General features: G+C 45.3%; 1 protein-coding gene across 1 annotated transcript in view; it reads left to right on the forward strand.

Moving 5' to 3' along the window:
• Positions 1 to 15770, forward strand: part of KNTC1 (kinetochore associated 1) — a 64943-nt gene that overhangs the window by 15852 nt on the left and 33321 nt on the right. Inside the window, exons 16-32 of the mRNA XM_056131410.1 lie at positions 70 to 195; positions 278 to 367; positions 876 to 929; positions 2023 to 2084; positions 3061 to 3172; positions 4687 to 4830; positions 5144 to 5200; positions 5303 to 5404; positions 6481 to 6600; positions 6675 to 6818; positions 7460 to 7558; positions 9048 to 9151; positions 9485 to 9584; positions 10215 to 10349; positions 10999 to 11118; positions 11822 to 11894; positions 13515 to 13582. Of these exons, the coding sequence (XP_055987385.1) occupies positions 70 to 195; positions 278 to 367; positions 876 to 929; positions 2023 to 2084; positions 3061 to 3172; positions 4687 to 4830; positions 5144 to 5200; positions 5303 to 5404; positions 6481 to 6600; positions 6675 to 6818; positions 7460 to 7558; positions 9048 to 9151; positions 9485 to 9584; positions 10215 to 10349; positions 10999 to 11118; positions 11822 to 11894; positions 13515 to 13582 (1710 nt within the window). The remainder of the gene's footprint in view (positions 1 to 69; positions 196 to 277; positions 368 to 875; positions 930 to 2022; positions 2085 to 3060; positions 3173 to 4686; positions 4831 to 5143; positions 5201 to 5302; positions 5405 to 6480; positions 6601 to 6674; positions 6819 to 7459; positions 7559 to 9047; positions 9152 to 9484; positions 9585 to 10214; positions 10350 to 10998; positions 11119 to 11821; positions 11895 to 13514; positions 13583 to 15770) is intronic.

The raw sequence follows: 15770 nt of genomic DNA on the forward strand, positions 1-15770 counted from the left end.
GATACACAGAGAGATGTCAGGGACCGGACGGGCCTCAGGCATCAGTCACTTGATGTGTTTCTCTTATAGTTGGTTTACAAGGTGAAGGCAAATGATATATTGGAGAAACTGGCCTTAAGTTCCGTGGACGCCGGCGAGCAGCTCCAGTGGCAGAAACTCATAGACGAAGCAAAGGGAAACCTCCATAAGATCCAGGTGGGCTTTCCCAGCAGAATGGAGCACCGCGGGTGTGGGTCCCCACCACCCCTTACCTTATTCTGGTGCCTTTGCCAAACAGGACGATGAATTTGTGATGAATTACTGCTTGGAAGCTCAGTGGCTAACCTATGAAACAACCCAGGAAATGCTGAACTATGCCAAGAACAGGGTGAGGCTTTAGAAACTCTGTATGTGTTAGTCTGTCTTACTTAGACTGAGGAAAAGTGCATTTTCTTTAAGTAAAAAAATACTTTTTTTCCCATAGCATTTTTGTTGTTGTTACTCCAGGCCTTGTATGTGCGAAGTCTTTTTAACTCCCCCCCACACCCATCTACATAGACATAGTCATTGTATGTATATATTTATATATACGTGTATATCTTTCTGTCTGTATATTGTACATATATCGTATGTCTTTCTATATAGAGATATAAACACGGATAGATACAAAATGAAATCCAGATGTAATTGTACCTGTGGGCAAAATGATTTGAAACTTCATAGAAGGTGTTATTGTTTTACGCTATGTGATTTGATTTGTTGTTTACTCTTTATATCAGTGCTCAAGGCAATATTATTACTAAAGATGCTTTTTCTCCTTTAATTTACAGAAAAGTATAATTTTTATGAAAAATCTAATATAGTAGTCTAACCATGTTTCTTCTTGTTTATCTTAGCTTCTGAAGAAAGAAGACAAAACTGTTCCTTTCTATTCTGAAGGCTTAAGAGAGGTAATTATAATCATATAGATAATTTGGGGTGGGGATTGAAGGTGTATATTTACAAAGTTTTGTAAATAATATTTTTTTTTTTTTGCATCGAACCCAGCAGTGCTCAGGGCTTACTTCTGGCTCTGTGCTCAGTAATCACTACTGGTGGGCCTTGGGGGATTTTTATAGGGGTGCTGGGGATTAAACCTGGACTGACCACATGCAAACCAAGCACTCTTCCTGCTGTGCTTCTGTCTGCCTCCAAAAAAAAATGTTTTTCAATTAAAGATATATCTCCTCCCACCCCAGGCTATTTGATGGATTTTATTATTGGGGGGCGGGGGGAAGGAACCTGTGATTTAAGGATTTCCTCCTAGCTCTGTGCTCAAGAGATGTTCAGGGAACCTTGTGTGTGACTGGGGACCGTGACAGGGTTGACTACGCAGAAGACAAACTCCTTAATCCCTCTGCTACCTTTTTTTTGCCCAATGCTAGAGGTTGAACCCAGGGCCTAATACCTGCAAAGCCAAGTCTCCATTCAGCAGATTGCTTTAATGCCTATTCCCTTTGGGGTCAGAGAGGACAGGTTAAGGCACATGTCTTGCATGTGATCGAACTGGGTTTGATCCTTAGCACCACATATATCTCCTGAGTACAGTTAGATGTGACCCCAAAACAATACAAAGAAATAAAACCCCACAAATCCATTTCTCTATCTACAAAATAGGAGCAGTAATAATGCAAGGTTGTTTGAGATTAAATAGTGCCACTAATGCGAATTGTAAAGATGGTGGTTATGATGGTACCAGTAATGTATGTATATATATAAAGATGGTGGTTATGATGGTACCAATAATGTATGTATATATATATATATTTGCTTGCGTGTACATATTAGATACAACAAAATGTTGCCTGTCCTATGTATGTTATAGGATGTGTGTATGTGTGTCTGTGTGTGTGTATAAGATAAATCTGTACCATGGGATAAAATGAGAACAGGTGTAAGACTTCAGAAGCAAGATGTCTAAACTTTGGTGTAAAATATTGAAATTTTGTTTTTTGCTTTGATAATCAATGCACGCCCTTCAGATTACAAGTTACTTCTTTCCAGGTTCTAAGGGCTCATGCAAGATTGACTACTTTCTATGGAGCTTTTGGACCAGAAAAATTCAGGTATGAAGATTCCTAGTCTTTAAATTTTCATTTATCTGATTGTCTTTGGGCTCTGCTCAGCAGTGCTCAGAAACATCAGGTCCTCCTGACAGGAATTAGGGGGCCATATGTGGTGCTGACATTAAATCCAAAGTGAACTCAGGTTTGGTGCCGCCTGCTAATTTGTCACAGATTCCAAGATAATGTAAAGTGAACGTAAACGCAGATGGTTTGCATAGAGCAATTTACTTAGGCAGTGATAATCTCAGGGAGGAACAGCAAGCAGAAATAAGCTTTGGGAGAAAATGACAGGCATCCTCTGGATCTGGGTGAAAGTTGCGCTTACTTCACTGCATCTTCTTTGAAACTTTATCTTTTTTTTTTTTTTTTAACTTTTTGGGTCCGCCCCTCTCGGAGAGCCCGGCAAGCTACTGAGAGTATTCGATATGCCAGACACAGTAACAACAAAGTCTCCAATGGAGATGTTACTGGGCCCGCTCGAGCAAATCGACGATCAACGGGAGGGCCTTTACCTTTACCTTTACTTTTTGGGTCATACCCGACAATACTCAGGGGTTGCACTCAGGAATTACTCCTGAGTGATACTGAGTGATAAGGGGACCATATAGGATGCTGAGGATCGAACCTGGGTCAGCCACATGCAAGGCAAAGACTCTACCTGTTGTAATATCACTTCAGCCCCTATTTAATTTTTTGTTTTTTTTGCTTTTTGGATCACACCCGGCTATGCACAGGGGTTACTCCTAACTCATGCACTCAGGAATCACTCCTGGCAGTACTTAGGGGACTATATGGGATGCTGGGAATCTAACCATTGGCCATGTGCAAGGCAAATGCCCTACCTGCTGTGCTATTGCTCCAGCGCCCACCCCCCATTTAACTTTTTAAGGACCATTGAAAAACCACATAATAATAGCCACTTGTAATGTAAAACCTTAATTCTTTCAAACTACTGACTTCCTTTTTGACTTCACAGTGGCAGTTCTTGGATTGAATTTCTGAATAATGAAGACGATCTGAAAGATATTTTTTTACAGCTAAGAGAAGGAAACCTTGTTTGTGTGCAGTACCTTTGGCTTAGACATAGGGTAAGACTGTGTCTTTCTTCATGGGTCCAGCCCTGGTGGCAGGTGATTGAATTGGTGGTGGAAAGGGACAGGGTGGCATTGTGACTACATAAATAAAAACATGTCCCAAAGGCAGTTTCCTCTAGTGATAATTGAGTTGGGGACATACTCTGCAGGTACAGTGTAAGGTTTCAAGGTTCTGCGGAGGGAGGACTCCTAAACTGTGCTCAGGTGCCTCTGGGCCATTCCCGGTGGCACTCAGCCCAGTGGCCGGGCGGGTCAGTATGAGGCCCAGTGCTGCTGGTATTCAGGCCACCACCTCCACTGTCATTTAGAATCTTAATTTTCTCCAAAGCTTATTTTAAGACATGTTGTTTTGTTTTGTTTTTTTTGATTTGGGGACACACTGGGTGGTGCTTCTGGCTTTTCTAAGTTCAGGGAATTACTCCTGGCAGTTTTGGGTGACCCGGTAGGGTGCCAGGGATCAAGCTCTGGTCAGCTGTGTGCAAGGCAAACTGTCTATGCACTGTACTGCCGCTCTGCCCAAGGAACATTTTTTTTTTTAATTTTTATTAGTGAAACAACATGAGATACAGTTGTGGATTTACAAATTTTTGTGCTTGGATTTCAATTGGGGCTGGAGCAATAGCACAGCAGTAGGGCGTTTGCCTTGCATGCAGCCAACATGGCCGACCCGAGTTCAATTCCTCCGCCCCTCTCGGAGAGCCCGGCAAGCTACGGAGAGTATCTCACCCGCACGGCAAAGCCTGGCAAGCTCCCTGTGGCGTATTCGATATACCAAACACAGTAACAAGAAGTCTCACAATGGAGACGTTACTGGGCCCATTCAAACAAATCGATGAACAACGGGAGGACCGTGGACTGTGGACTGTGGGTTTCAATTATTTAGTGATCAAACACCCATCCCTCCACCAGTGCCCATTTTCCACCACCACAGGTCCCAGTATCCCTCCCACCCCCATCCCCCATCCCACCCTGCCTCTTGTGGCAGGGTATTCCCTTTTGTTCTCTCTCTCCTTTTGGGTGTTGTGGTTTGCAAAAGAGGCATTGAGTGGCAATCTTGTTTGGTCTATAGTCTACTTTCAGCATGCTTCTCCCATCCTGGGAGGATCCTCCCAACACTCTTTATTTGGTGCTCCTTTCTCTTTCTTGGGCTCCCTTTTCCCCTAGAATGTGTGGCTGGCCTCCAAGCCATGGAGCAAAACTCCTGGTACTAATCTTGGCCACTCTTGCCCAAGAAACATTTTAACATTTTAGTTATTATTACTTTTTAGTTCGGGGGCTGCACCCAGCAGTGCTCAGAGCTTACTCGTGGCTGTGTGCTGTCTGTCAGTCCCATGTCTCCTGGCTGTGAGATTGAGTCCATGCTTTCCTCAGTCACGTAGAGCAGATTGCCCTGACGACTCCTTATTAGATTATTAGAGTAAAGTATGTGTCAGAATTACTTCCTAATACATCTTTCCTTTGGGGGAGAGTGCTGAAATTTGTCAAATCTTAATTTTTCACTTATTTAGGCAAACTTTGAAAACAAGTTTAATGTGAAAATGCTTGAGAACTTGCTCAATTCAATATCTACACCAGTCTGTCTGGAAAACCTTTGTGTTTGGCTTCAGAATGACGTGATCCCATTCGTGAGAAGGATGGTACCTGAAGGCCAGGTGTGCAATGTTCCTGTCATGGTTTGGTTTGGTTTGGTTTGGTTTGGTTTGTGTTGGGGCCACACCCAGTGATGCTCAGGGCTTACTCCAGGCTCTGCACCCAGGAATCAATTCTAATGATATTTAGGGAACCATATGGGGTGCTGGATATCGAACCCAGATAGGCCAGCTCTGCTGTCTTTCCGGCCCCTTGATTGCGTTTTTGATGGTGTCTAAAGGAAGTTGTGACTAAGTCATGTTAATACCTAGTCGTCATCATGCCTCTTCGTCCGTAATTATTAACTATTTCATTTTGGAATGATGTGTCTTTCAGAAAATTCTTGCCAAATGGTTGGAGCAAACAGCCCGGAACCTCGAATTAACTGATAAGGTAGTAACCATATAATTAGCACTGTTTCACCATTGTGAAATCTCCTGACTGCAGAAATCATTTTTTTTTTAAATGGCTTTCAATGCTTTTTTTTTTTTTTAGGCAAACTGGCCAGAAAATGGACTTCAGTTGGCAGAAGTGTTTTTTACAACAACAAAACCAGATGAGTTGGGATTGACCTCCTCTTGCCGTTGGATTTCCTTGGTATGATCTGGGAAGCGAAATCATTGTGGGGGTGCCACCAGGGATAGAAACAGGGCCTCACACATGCGAGACACATGCTCTGTCCTCACCCAGAACGAATTTAGAAACGGAACTTCTGTTTATAGCTGTTTACTTGTCTCTGTGTATCTTTGGAGAAAAGTTTCAGAAAGTACATATGGTGGGCGTGTTCAAGATGTTGCGTGCTCAGCTGCTATGCTGGGCAGGGCTTGTACTGCTGGGGATAAACCTGGTTAGCTGCATATAAGGCAGGAGCCTGGTACCCACTGAACTATTTTTTCTAGCTCCCAGGTTTTCCTGTTTTGTATTTAATGTGTATTTTCAAAATCCATAGATTTTTTTTTTAATATACTTTTTTTCTTCCCAATATTTCTGTTGTCACTTCAGCCTATTTGGTGGTTTTCGGTTAGTGGTGCTCAGGGCTTATTCTTGGCTGTGCTGTCAGGGATCACTCCTGGCAAGGCTCAGCGGAACATATGGGGTGCGAGGGATCTAACCCGGGATGGTCAAGTGCAAGGCCAGCACCTGTCTGCTGTTAGCTCTCTGTCAGTCACATCCACCTGTTTCAATACACCATCATGTCTGTTAAACCACCCACCCAAAGACAAACACTCTTGCAACACTCTCGCAGGTAGAATCAGTAGAATTGTCTGGGTAGAATTTCACTGAACTTTCAAAGAACAAATATTACAGTGTTAGGATCAGTTCTCTTAGTCATATCAAGCTGGTGTTCTGTGATTTAAGCTAGAAACCAGTCCAAGTTCTGCTGGCCTTTCTTAGTTCAACTCCATGATTGTTAAAAAAAAAAAATCTAGGGACCGGAGCGATAGCACAGCAGGTAGGGCTTTTGCCTTGCACATGACTGACCTGGGTTCTATCCCCGGCATCCCATATGGTGCCCTGTACTCAGGAGTCACTCCTGGTGGTGCTCAGAGGACCATGCAGTACTGGGAATGGTATCCAAATATGAATAGTATCTTGTCAGCTGCATGGAAAGCACGTGCCTTCATCCTGTGCTAATTTCAGTCCCTCTGTGATACCGTGACTGATCTTTTTAGAAGCATTATGAAAACACAGAAGAAGTCTGTCAGTTAAGGAACCTGGTGACTGATTTGCGGGAGCTGATCACGTTGCATCGAAAGTACAACTGCAAGTTGGCCCTGTCTGACTTTGAGAAGGTAAAACCTTGGTTTCCTGGAGCCACTTTCCTGGCAAGAGACTGCATTTATACCCTCTTTCGTTCTGCATCTAGGAAAACACAACCACCATCGTGTTTCGCATGTTTGACCGGGTGCTGGCCCCCGCGCTCCTTCCTTCCGTCTTAGAGAAGTTCATCAGAGTTTACATGCGGGAACATGGTTTACAGGAGGAAGAGCTTCTCCTGCTGTACATAGAGGTAGCACATCGCTGGATTCAATGTTTGACTTCCTCAAAGGAATGCGACACTTACTATTAGGAATTATCGAACATAACTTCTTTTTTTTTTAATTTTTATTTTTTTTTATTAGTGAGACATATGAGGTACAGTTGTAGACTTACAAATTTTTGTGCTTGGGTTTCAATTATACAAGGAACATAACTTCTTGGCTAAGAATGTGTGCACGGGCTTAGGGGATAGTAGGCTGGAGGGTATGCTTTGCATGCAGGAGCCCTAGTATGATCCCGAACACCCCACAGTCCCCTCAAGCACCACCAGGAACACCCCCTGAGCACTGAACTGGGGATAGCCCCCAAACTGCCAGAAAAAGAAAGAACACAGGTTAACTGCTGCTAATTTGACAGGTCACCTTAAGCCAAGTGGATAATATTAGGGCTTTTCCCACACAATTATCACGATAAATAGGAACACAAACTCAATAAATATGAACATTATTTCCTGTAGACTCTAAAAAGCCCTTTACGCCACTCTCGGGCCCAGCTGGTCGTGATGAGTAGAAGTTTCCATCTCTGTCTGGATAGGTGTCTGACTTCTAGCTGGAGTTTTAAATTATGGAAAAAAAAAAACAAGCACAGAAAGCCATGTCTCTGCCTTTTCAGGATCTATTGAAGAGATGTAGCTCCAAGTCCACATCACTCTTTGAAACGGCCTGGGAAGCCAAAGCCATCGCGGTCATTGGGTGTTTGACTGACACCGACGTGAGTCCCCCACGCAGATTTCATCGGGCAGGGACGTCTCTTCTTAAAACTTGTGTCTCGTGTCAAAAACCATTGGTGTGTTCAGGAGAAACGTGGGAGAAGGGGCATGAGAAAAGGACAGAAAGCACAGCCCTGCCTGGAACTCTGGGGATGAAGGTTGCCCCTCTCTGGAGTGGGGCTGTGGCTGCGCTGAGTTTCAGACCTGGCCAGGTCACTGAATCCCCATGTGACACACAGTTACAAAGTTGTTCATGATTGAATTTCAGTCATAAAGTATTCCAACACCCGTTCCTTTACCAGGGCACGTTTCCCACCATCAATGTCCCCATCATGTCCAGAGTGATCATTTCCAACTGTCATTGTCATAGTGGTTGCTTCTCTGTCCTGACTGTTACTCCACACCCCTTGTGGCAACCTTCCTACCATGGGCCAGTCCTTCTGGCCCTCCTTTGTAATGTCTTTAGATATTCTCATACTGTGGGTTTTTTTTTTTTTGTACTATGTTTTTTATATGCCACAAATGAATGCAACCATTCTGTGTCTGCAATCCCTCTGTCTCTGACTCATTTCACTCAGCGTGATACTCTCCATGTCCATCCACGTATAAGCAAATATCATGACTTTATTTTACCTAACAACTGCATAGCATTCCATCGTGTGGATGTACCATAGTTTCTTTATCCACTCCTCTGTTCTTGGGCACTCGGGTTGTTTCCAGATTCTGGCTATTGTGAACAGTGCTGCAACAAACACAGGGCACTTTTTTATGTGCCTTTTGACCATTTGTATTTCTTTAAGGAAGTTTTTGTTCATTTCTTCTCCTTATTTTTTGATGGGATTGGGTGTTTTTTTCTTGTAAAAATTTTCCAGTCTGGCCATGGGTTTATATGGAGATTTTCTTCCTATCTTACAGCATGTCTTAATTTTTTGGGTTCACCCTGATATGACTCACTGTTATAAAATGTGGATAGGGGCTGGAGCAATAGCACAGCAGGTAGGGTGTTTGCCCTAGGATAAATAAATAAGTTCTTTAAAAATAAATTAAATAAATAAAATGTGGATAACAATCATGAAAAAGTTTCAAACATAGTGGCCAGAGTAGTAGTAAAACAGGTAGGGCCCTTGCCTGGCACACAGCTGACCCAGGTTCTCTGCACCCTAGGTGGTCTTCCAAGCCCTGCTAGGAGTGATCCCTGAGCACCACTGGTGTGTCTTTCCCCTTGCACTGCCTCCACTTCTACCCCACCAAAAATTTCGAACACAGAGACTATAAAGAAAATTAATTGAAGTCTCTGGGTCAGTTTTCATCAGAGAAAATACTTTGAATTTTCCTTTGTCACTAAACTTCATGCATTCAGTTGGGAGAGGCAAGCTCTGATAGTTGGAAGTTGAAGCACATTAGGAGCAAATCCTCTGTTAAGGTTAGACACTGTTGCTAGTTTGTATAAAGCATAAACCCCAGGACATTTCCTTGTCCATATGTGTCTAGCTCATATTTGATGCCGTGTTGAAGATCATGTATGCAGCTGTGGTTCCCTGGAGTGCAGCTGTGGAGAAGATGGTGAAACAGCACTTGGAAATGGACCATCCCAAGTAAGATTGCTGTTCTGTTTTTGTTTTCGTTTTCTTTTTGGGTCACACCCAGCAATGCACAGGGGTTACTCCTGGCTCATACACTCAAGAATTACTCCTAGCAGTGGTGCTCAGGGGACCATATGGGATGCTGGGAATTGAGCCTGAATCAGTTGTATGCAAGGCAAATGCCCTACCTGCTGTGCTATCGCTCCAGCCCCAACCCTGTTTTTGGTGGGGGCAGGTTGTCCCAGTTTGAGTTACCATTCTTATGTGGTTTTAGATCCTTCACTCTGTACATTAATGTTTCATAGAGAAGAAAATTCATGTTAATGTCGATCAATTTACTTCCAGACTCAAATTATTACAGGAAAGTTACAAATTAATGGAGATGAAAAAACTCTTGCGAGGATACGGAATAAGAGAGGTGAATCTCTTAAGCAAGGACATAATGGTGAGTACTTGAGTTAATGTTTGTAACCTCTTTAGTTTTAAGGCAGCATGGAAATTTTAATGAATTAAAGGTTAATATTTTAATCGGTTAAAGGAAAAGAGTTAGGTTCTCCATAACTTCCCCTTTGTTAGAATGTACCCAACAACTACTGTACCCGGTTCATGAAAGTTGGGACGGAAGAGATAGGACAGGGTTGGGCGTTTGCCTTGCATTCAGTGGACCCTGATTCAGTTCCCAGCACCCCATATAGTCCTTGGAGTCCTGTCAGGAGTGATGATTCATGAGTGCAGAGCCAGGTGTAACCCCTGAGCTCTCGTGGGTGTGGCTGAAGAACCAAAAAGATAAGAAAATAGTAAGGACAACCACTAGTAAATTAAAAAGTGTTTTGAAGAGTATGTTCAGTTATTATGCTGTTAACCCTAAATATGGACGATTTTTGTTAGTTACACCTCAGTAAAGATGGTGGGGGGAGAAGTATGCCAGGCTGTTATAAAATTCAGATCATAAATTGTGTTTTAATTTTTCATGCTGCTCAATATTTTGCCCCGTTATTTTAATGATGCCCTACGGAACAAATGATTTTTGGCATCTCTGTATTTTCATGACAAATGTCTTCATTCTCTGTTTCAGAGGGTGATAAGATATATTCTCAAACAAGATGTCCCGTCGTCTTTGGAGGATGCCCTGAAGGTGGCCCAGGCGTACTTGTTGTCAGATGAGGAGGTCTACAGTCTTAGGGTCATTGACCTGATTGACAGGGGACAGGTCTGACAGTTAACAGTGTCTTTTCTTATGGTTTCTTTGTTAGCTAAATCCTTAAAAACACAGAACAGGGGCCGGAGTGTTAGTACAGCAGGGAGTTTGCCTTCCTTGCAGCAAAGCTGGTTTTGATCCCTGGCATCCCATAAGGTCCCTTGAGTACTGCTAGGGGTAATTCCTGAGCACAGAGCCAGGAGTAACCCCTGAGCATTGCTGTGTGTGACCCTTCCCCCCCAAAAAAACCCTTCAGAACAAACCAACTATCTAAGTAAATCAGCACTATCGGGTGAAATCATGCAAGATGAAAGCACCGGATGGTTGACCAGCAGCGTTTTTCTATCTTTCCGTCCCGGGACTGATAGGGCCTCCTGGGAGGGATGTTTACCACTGAGCATGCTCGAGACCTGGGGGTTCTTTACAAGTGTTTTTTGAATAGCCAACAGGCTGTCAGACCCCAGTTCTTAACAGAACTCAGGCTCCTCTGTTAAATATTCTGCAGGACCTTTTGATTCCAGATCAGGGTGTGGTTTTCCTTCTGGTGCCAGGCTCAGTCTTATACATACAAGGCAGGGCCTCAGCACAGAGCCATCCAGAATGTAGCCCGGCAGCAAGGCAAGAACCAGGTGATGGTGTTTCTTCCCTGTGAACCCTCTAGGGTGAAGACTGTGTCCTCCTGCTGAGGTCTCTGCCTCCTGGTCCAGCTGCGCAGACTGCAGAAAGAGTTATCCTGTGGGCGCGGCTGGCTTTACAGGAAGAGCCAGACCATTCTCAAGAGGTAAGGTTTTCGATGGATCAAAGGATGATTTCGATTCCTACTTATCTTTTTCCCCCACACCCATTGGTGCTAAGGTGACCAGGTGGTGGCAGGCGTGCACCCGTGCCTTCTGCGGGGAGGCAGGGGTGTCATCCTTTCAAGCTGTCTGCTTGAGGATTCCGATCTACATGGATTCTAATCAGTAGGCTGGAGAAGACAGACTTCTACTCATCAAGGTCTGCCTTACTCACTGTTATGTGCTGACAGAAAGATTCTTATAAACTTAACTGCACACAGAAAAAGACAGCTGCTCTGAGCAGGGGCCTGCCCCGGGCTGAGTAATTTAGGATCTGGCCACCAGGAGGATTCATTGAAGTTGTTCATGAAGTTTGCTCCACACTGTCCTTCAATTTGGACACTGCTCTGTCTCTGAGTGCACAGTCAGGAGCAGAAACTAGGCCAGCCAGAAGTGAGTCTAAAGTGTAGAATGTTGGAACTTGACATGGGCCTCGGAGAACCTTTTTCTGGAGAGCAAGAGCCAGATGCTGAATTCATTCAGGAGAGCTGAACCCCTAAAATCTGCCCCCCAGGAGTCAACCCAGGGTCCCAAGCTCCATCCCTGGCCCTGACCACTGCTTGGGCTTCCAGGGCTCAGTGCGTGCTTGGGTATGTGCTGCTAATGCGACACGTGAGGCAGATTTCATTTTGCCTCTTGCCTTTCTAGGACAGGGCCTGGAGAATGTCTGTGGCAAAGACCTCAGTAGATATTCTTAAGATTCTGTGTGACATCCAGAAAGGTAGGTTCTACCTCTGTCCCATCTGGGTCTTATCCTAATGCGTGTCCGGAACGACCCTTCTCTGGCTTCCCTGACTCCATCATCTTTTTCCTGATTTCCCTTTCTCCGCTTTCGCCTCGTTGGCTCTTGTCAGCGCTGTTGAGGGGACTGGGGCTTGCGCCACCCCTACACGCCGTGCTTTCCCAGGCTTCTTTGCAGGCGGCAGTGTCCCCTGGGCTATGGACCTCTTTCACTGGGGTACTTGGACATGTGCTTGCCAAGGGGTCACACTCTTAGTTGAGCTCATGGGATAGGGTGGAGGGACTTATCGCTTTTTGTGATGTTCAACACCCCTGGCTCTAGTATGGCCCAGAGTTGGATGCATTACCAGGGGTCATAGGCATAGTGCTGCCAGGACTGTGCTCAGCACATGTGGGGCCCCAGTGTGTGAACTCATGACCACACGCTTACAAGGTAGGTGCTCTGAGCCCTGCACTGTTTCTCTGATCCCTGACTTTTATTGTCTCTAGTGATTCCACTTTTCCTGCCCGCTTCCCACCTTCTTTCCCACACCCAAGGTGCTACTCAGCTCTGCACACTCTCTGCACTATCAGTCCTTGCCCCCACATTATTCTTTCTGTTGGTTTTGGGGTCACAACCAGAAGTGCTCAACGCTTTCTCCCAACTCTGTGCTTATGGATCACTCCTGATGGGCTCTGAGTATTTGAACTTGGGTCAGTCATGTATAAGAAAAGTGCCTTACCCCTGTGTTAGCTCCCTGGCCTACATTTTTTGATTAGTAGTATATGAATAAGTACCTAAAGCCAGTTTATTACTGGTTTATTTATATGCTTCAGTGCATTTTTTAATGCTAGAGGGTTTTCTTGGTGCCAGTTCTTAATACTTTTCACTTGCCTTATTTATTTATTTATTTATTTTTAGTCTTTTTGGGTCACACCTGGTGATGTTGGGGATTACTCCTGGCTCTGCACTAAGAAATTACTCCTGGCGGTGCTCAGGGGAAACGTAGGAGATACCCGGGATTGCACCTGGGTTGGTCGCCACCGCTTGCAAGGCAAACACCCTACCCACTGTACTATTGCTAAGACCTCCCATTTGGTTTTATCTCTTGAAAACACCCATTTAAATTGGAACTTCAACAGTGAACCAAGTAACTGTCTGGTGGGGGGTGAGGACAAACAAGCTACCGTTTGTTTCAGCAGAAAAATTGCTCTTTTTCTTATAACCCAGGATTAACTCTTTTCTACCTTCAGAGAAAATAATACTTAAATTGTCATATCAGCATCTAAGAAAAACTGCTGACGACTCAAGATACTATAATTTTAATTTTTTTCCCCTTAATTTTAGCTCTTGCAAATTGTTTTGTTTTATTGGTTATTATTGTTTGGTTTGGGGGGGCCACACCCAGCAGTGCTCAGAGGTAACCCCTGGCTCTGCACTCAGGAATCATCCCTGGCGGGTTTGGGGGACCAGATTGGATGCTGGGGAGTAAATCTGGATCAGCTACATGCAAGGCAAGCGCCTTCCCTGTTGTACTATCCTTCTGGTCCCCCAGCTTTGGTAAATTTCAGAGAATATGGAAATTTGGATGTCTGCTCTAACATTAAATTCTAATTACAGACAATCTGCAGAAGAAGGATGAAAGTGGAGAGCTCTTGAGACTGTTTACGACTGTTTCTAGCCTCCAGGTAAAGACTGAGCTCTGTGCAGCTGACTAATGAGTGTTTGTATGGATGGTTCCAGACTGCCTCAGCTCTCCTGCAGCGCCTGAGCTCCCAGTCCTCTCTTTCCTTACCTTTCTCTCTGGAAGCAGTTTTAGCGAGATGAAATTCACGTGCTATGCCTTTTGCTGGCATATTACTGTGAACTGTGGAAAATATCCACAGCTAGAACTTCTCCTAGAAGGGGGTCTTGAAGCCACAGCCCAGCAGAGTCATCACAACGGCTGAGCAACTCCTCGTCCTCCTCTTCCTCTCCTTGCTCTCTCCTCACCTCGCCTCTGCTTTGTTTATGGGCCCTATGTTCTGGATGTTTCCTCCAAGTGAGCCCCTCCAGCATTCTACCGTTGGTGCTTGAGCGTTTTAGCTCAGTAGAAGTTCTCAGGGTTCCCCTGTGTGGCGGGACTTGGATCCTTCTGACAGAGTGATGTTGGTCCAGAGCGGGCATGTGTGCCCCGTCTGAGGATGGCCCCCGAGCTGCTCTCGCTTCCCAAGTAGAGTAAAGAGCGCTGCAGGGGGTGTGGCCCTCTATGCCTACGTCTCTGGGCACACCCAGGAGGGGGCTGCCTGTTCGTGGGAATCCTCCCTTTGGAGGAAGTGCTCCGCTGTTGTGTCTTTAGAAAGGCTTCCTGCCCTCCCGGCCCTGAGAGCAGTGGACCCTCAGCTGCTAAGCAGGCGTAGTTGGGCCCGGCCTGCCTTGGCTTGCATCTGTGGTATTGTTCCCGCCAGCTGCCTGCGGAGGGCGCTGTTCTCACGCTCCTGTGAAGACGATGGAGCTGAGGTGCCATGGTCCCTGGAGCTATTGGGGAGGTCGGGCCAGCTGGCCCTGACCCTGGCCCAGCAGTTGTGTCTACGCAGTGGTTCCCATTTTTCATGTAGCATCATCCTAGGCCTTCTGGCTTTTCTTCAGATTTTTTTGTTAACTGAGTGGAAGTGCCCTGAGATTTGAGGTTTGATGTGAGTCTTACTTCTGATGTGATGAGGATCTGTGGGTGAAGGGCTTCTGGAATCCCCTGCTGGGTCTAGTCTAGCAACAGGCCGGTCAGTGCAAAGCTCTGGGGTGGTAAATGAAGGTGAATGTTGCTCGTGGCACTCCCGGCCGCTTCATCTCCAGGCAGGTCTAGAAGTAATGAAATATTTTCTGCTCCACTGCCCTTTCTTGGAGTCTGGCCCCCAGAATCCTGTGAGTCCCTGAGAGCTTTCCAGACTGAACTGAGAACAATGATCAGAAATTAGTTGGGTTTGTGTCTGATTTCTCAGTGGATGATGGTTTTCCAGAGGCTTCATGAAGTGCCACCATTGCTCCCAAGACCGAGGGAGGGTGGCTTTTTATGTATGCTGTGTTTATTTTGTTGTGTTTACTTGCTAGTAAATACCATTAGAGATCACATTAAAAAAATATTGGGGGGGTTCTTGTCATTTTTAAGTGTGTGCAGGAGCACTGCAGCTGGAGTCTTTGAACCCCACCCTGAGGGAGCAGCAGGTGTGTTTGGAGAGGCCCGGGGCAGCTTCTTCACATTCTTTCTCTTCTTTTCCTTTATTTCATCTGCTTTCATTGTTGTGGGCGGTGATGGGGGTTCCACAGGCCTGGCCGTGGTGCTTACTGTTGGGTGCTCATTTAGGTGTGTTGTCCCCAGGTTCACAGAGGGTCACTCTCTCTCCCTGCAGAGTCATGCATGTTTGAACTGTTTTTTTCACCAAGGCTCATACTTCTCTTTAGTGGTGATGCTAGCTGAGGGTCACCCCTCCCTGCAGTGTGCTGGAGACAGTGCTGGGAATCACAGACAGCAGGGCGTAGCATGTGGGGTCACTGGATGTTGAACTTGTGACCTCACGCTTTTAAGTTCTACCCCACAGAGCTGTTCCTCGGGGTTTGTCTATGTTCTTTGTTTGTTTGGATTCCTCCCAGGGTGCTCCAGAACATGTAGTGCTGGGGATTGAACAGTCTCCTGACCAGAGAGCTTGTACTCCAACCCTTTGAGACATCACCCCACCGCCATGTTCTGTAAAAGTTAGACACTTTGGGGGCTGGAGTGATAGTACTTGGTAGGGTGCTTGCCTTGCATATGGCTGACACAAGTTTGATCCCTGGCATCACGTATATTCACCCAAGTCCCACCAGAGTGATTCCGAGCTCAGAGCCAGGAGTATGACCCTG

Source organism: Sorex fumeus, unplaced genomic scaffold (genome assembly GCF_029834395.1).
Source record: "Sorex fumeus unplaced genomic scaffold, SorFum_2.1 ptg000087l, whole genome shotgun sequence".
Classification (NCBI taxonomy): domain Eukaryota; kingdom Metazoa; phylum Chordata; class Mammalia; order Eulipotyphla; family Soricidae; genus Sorex; species Sorex fumeus.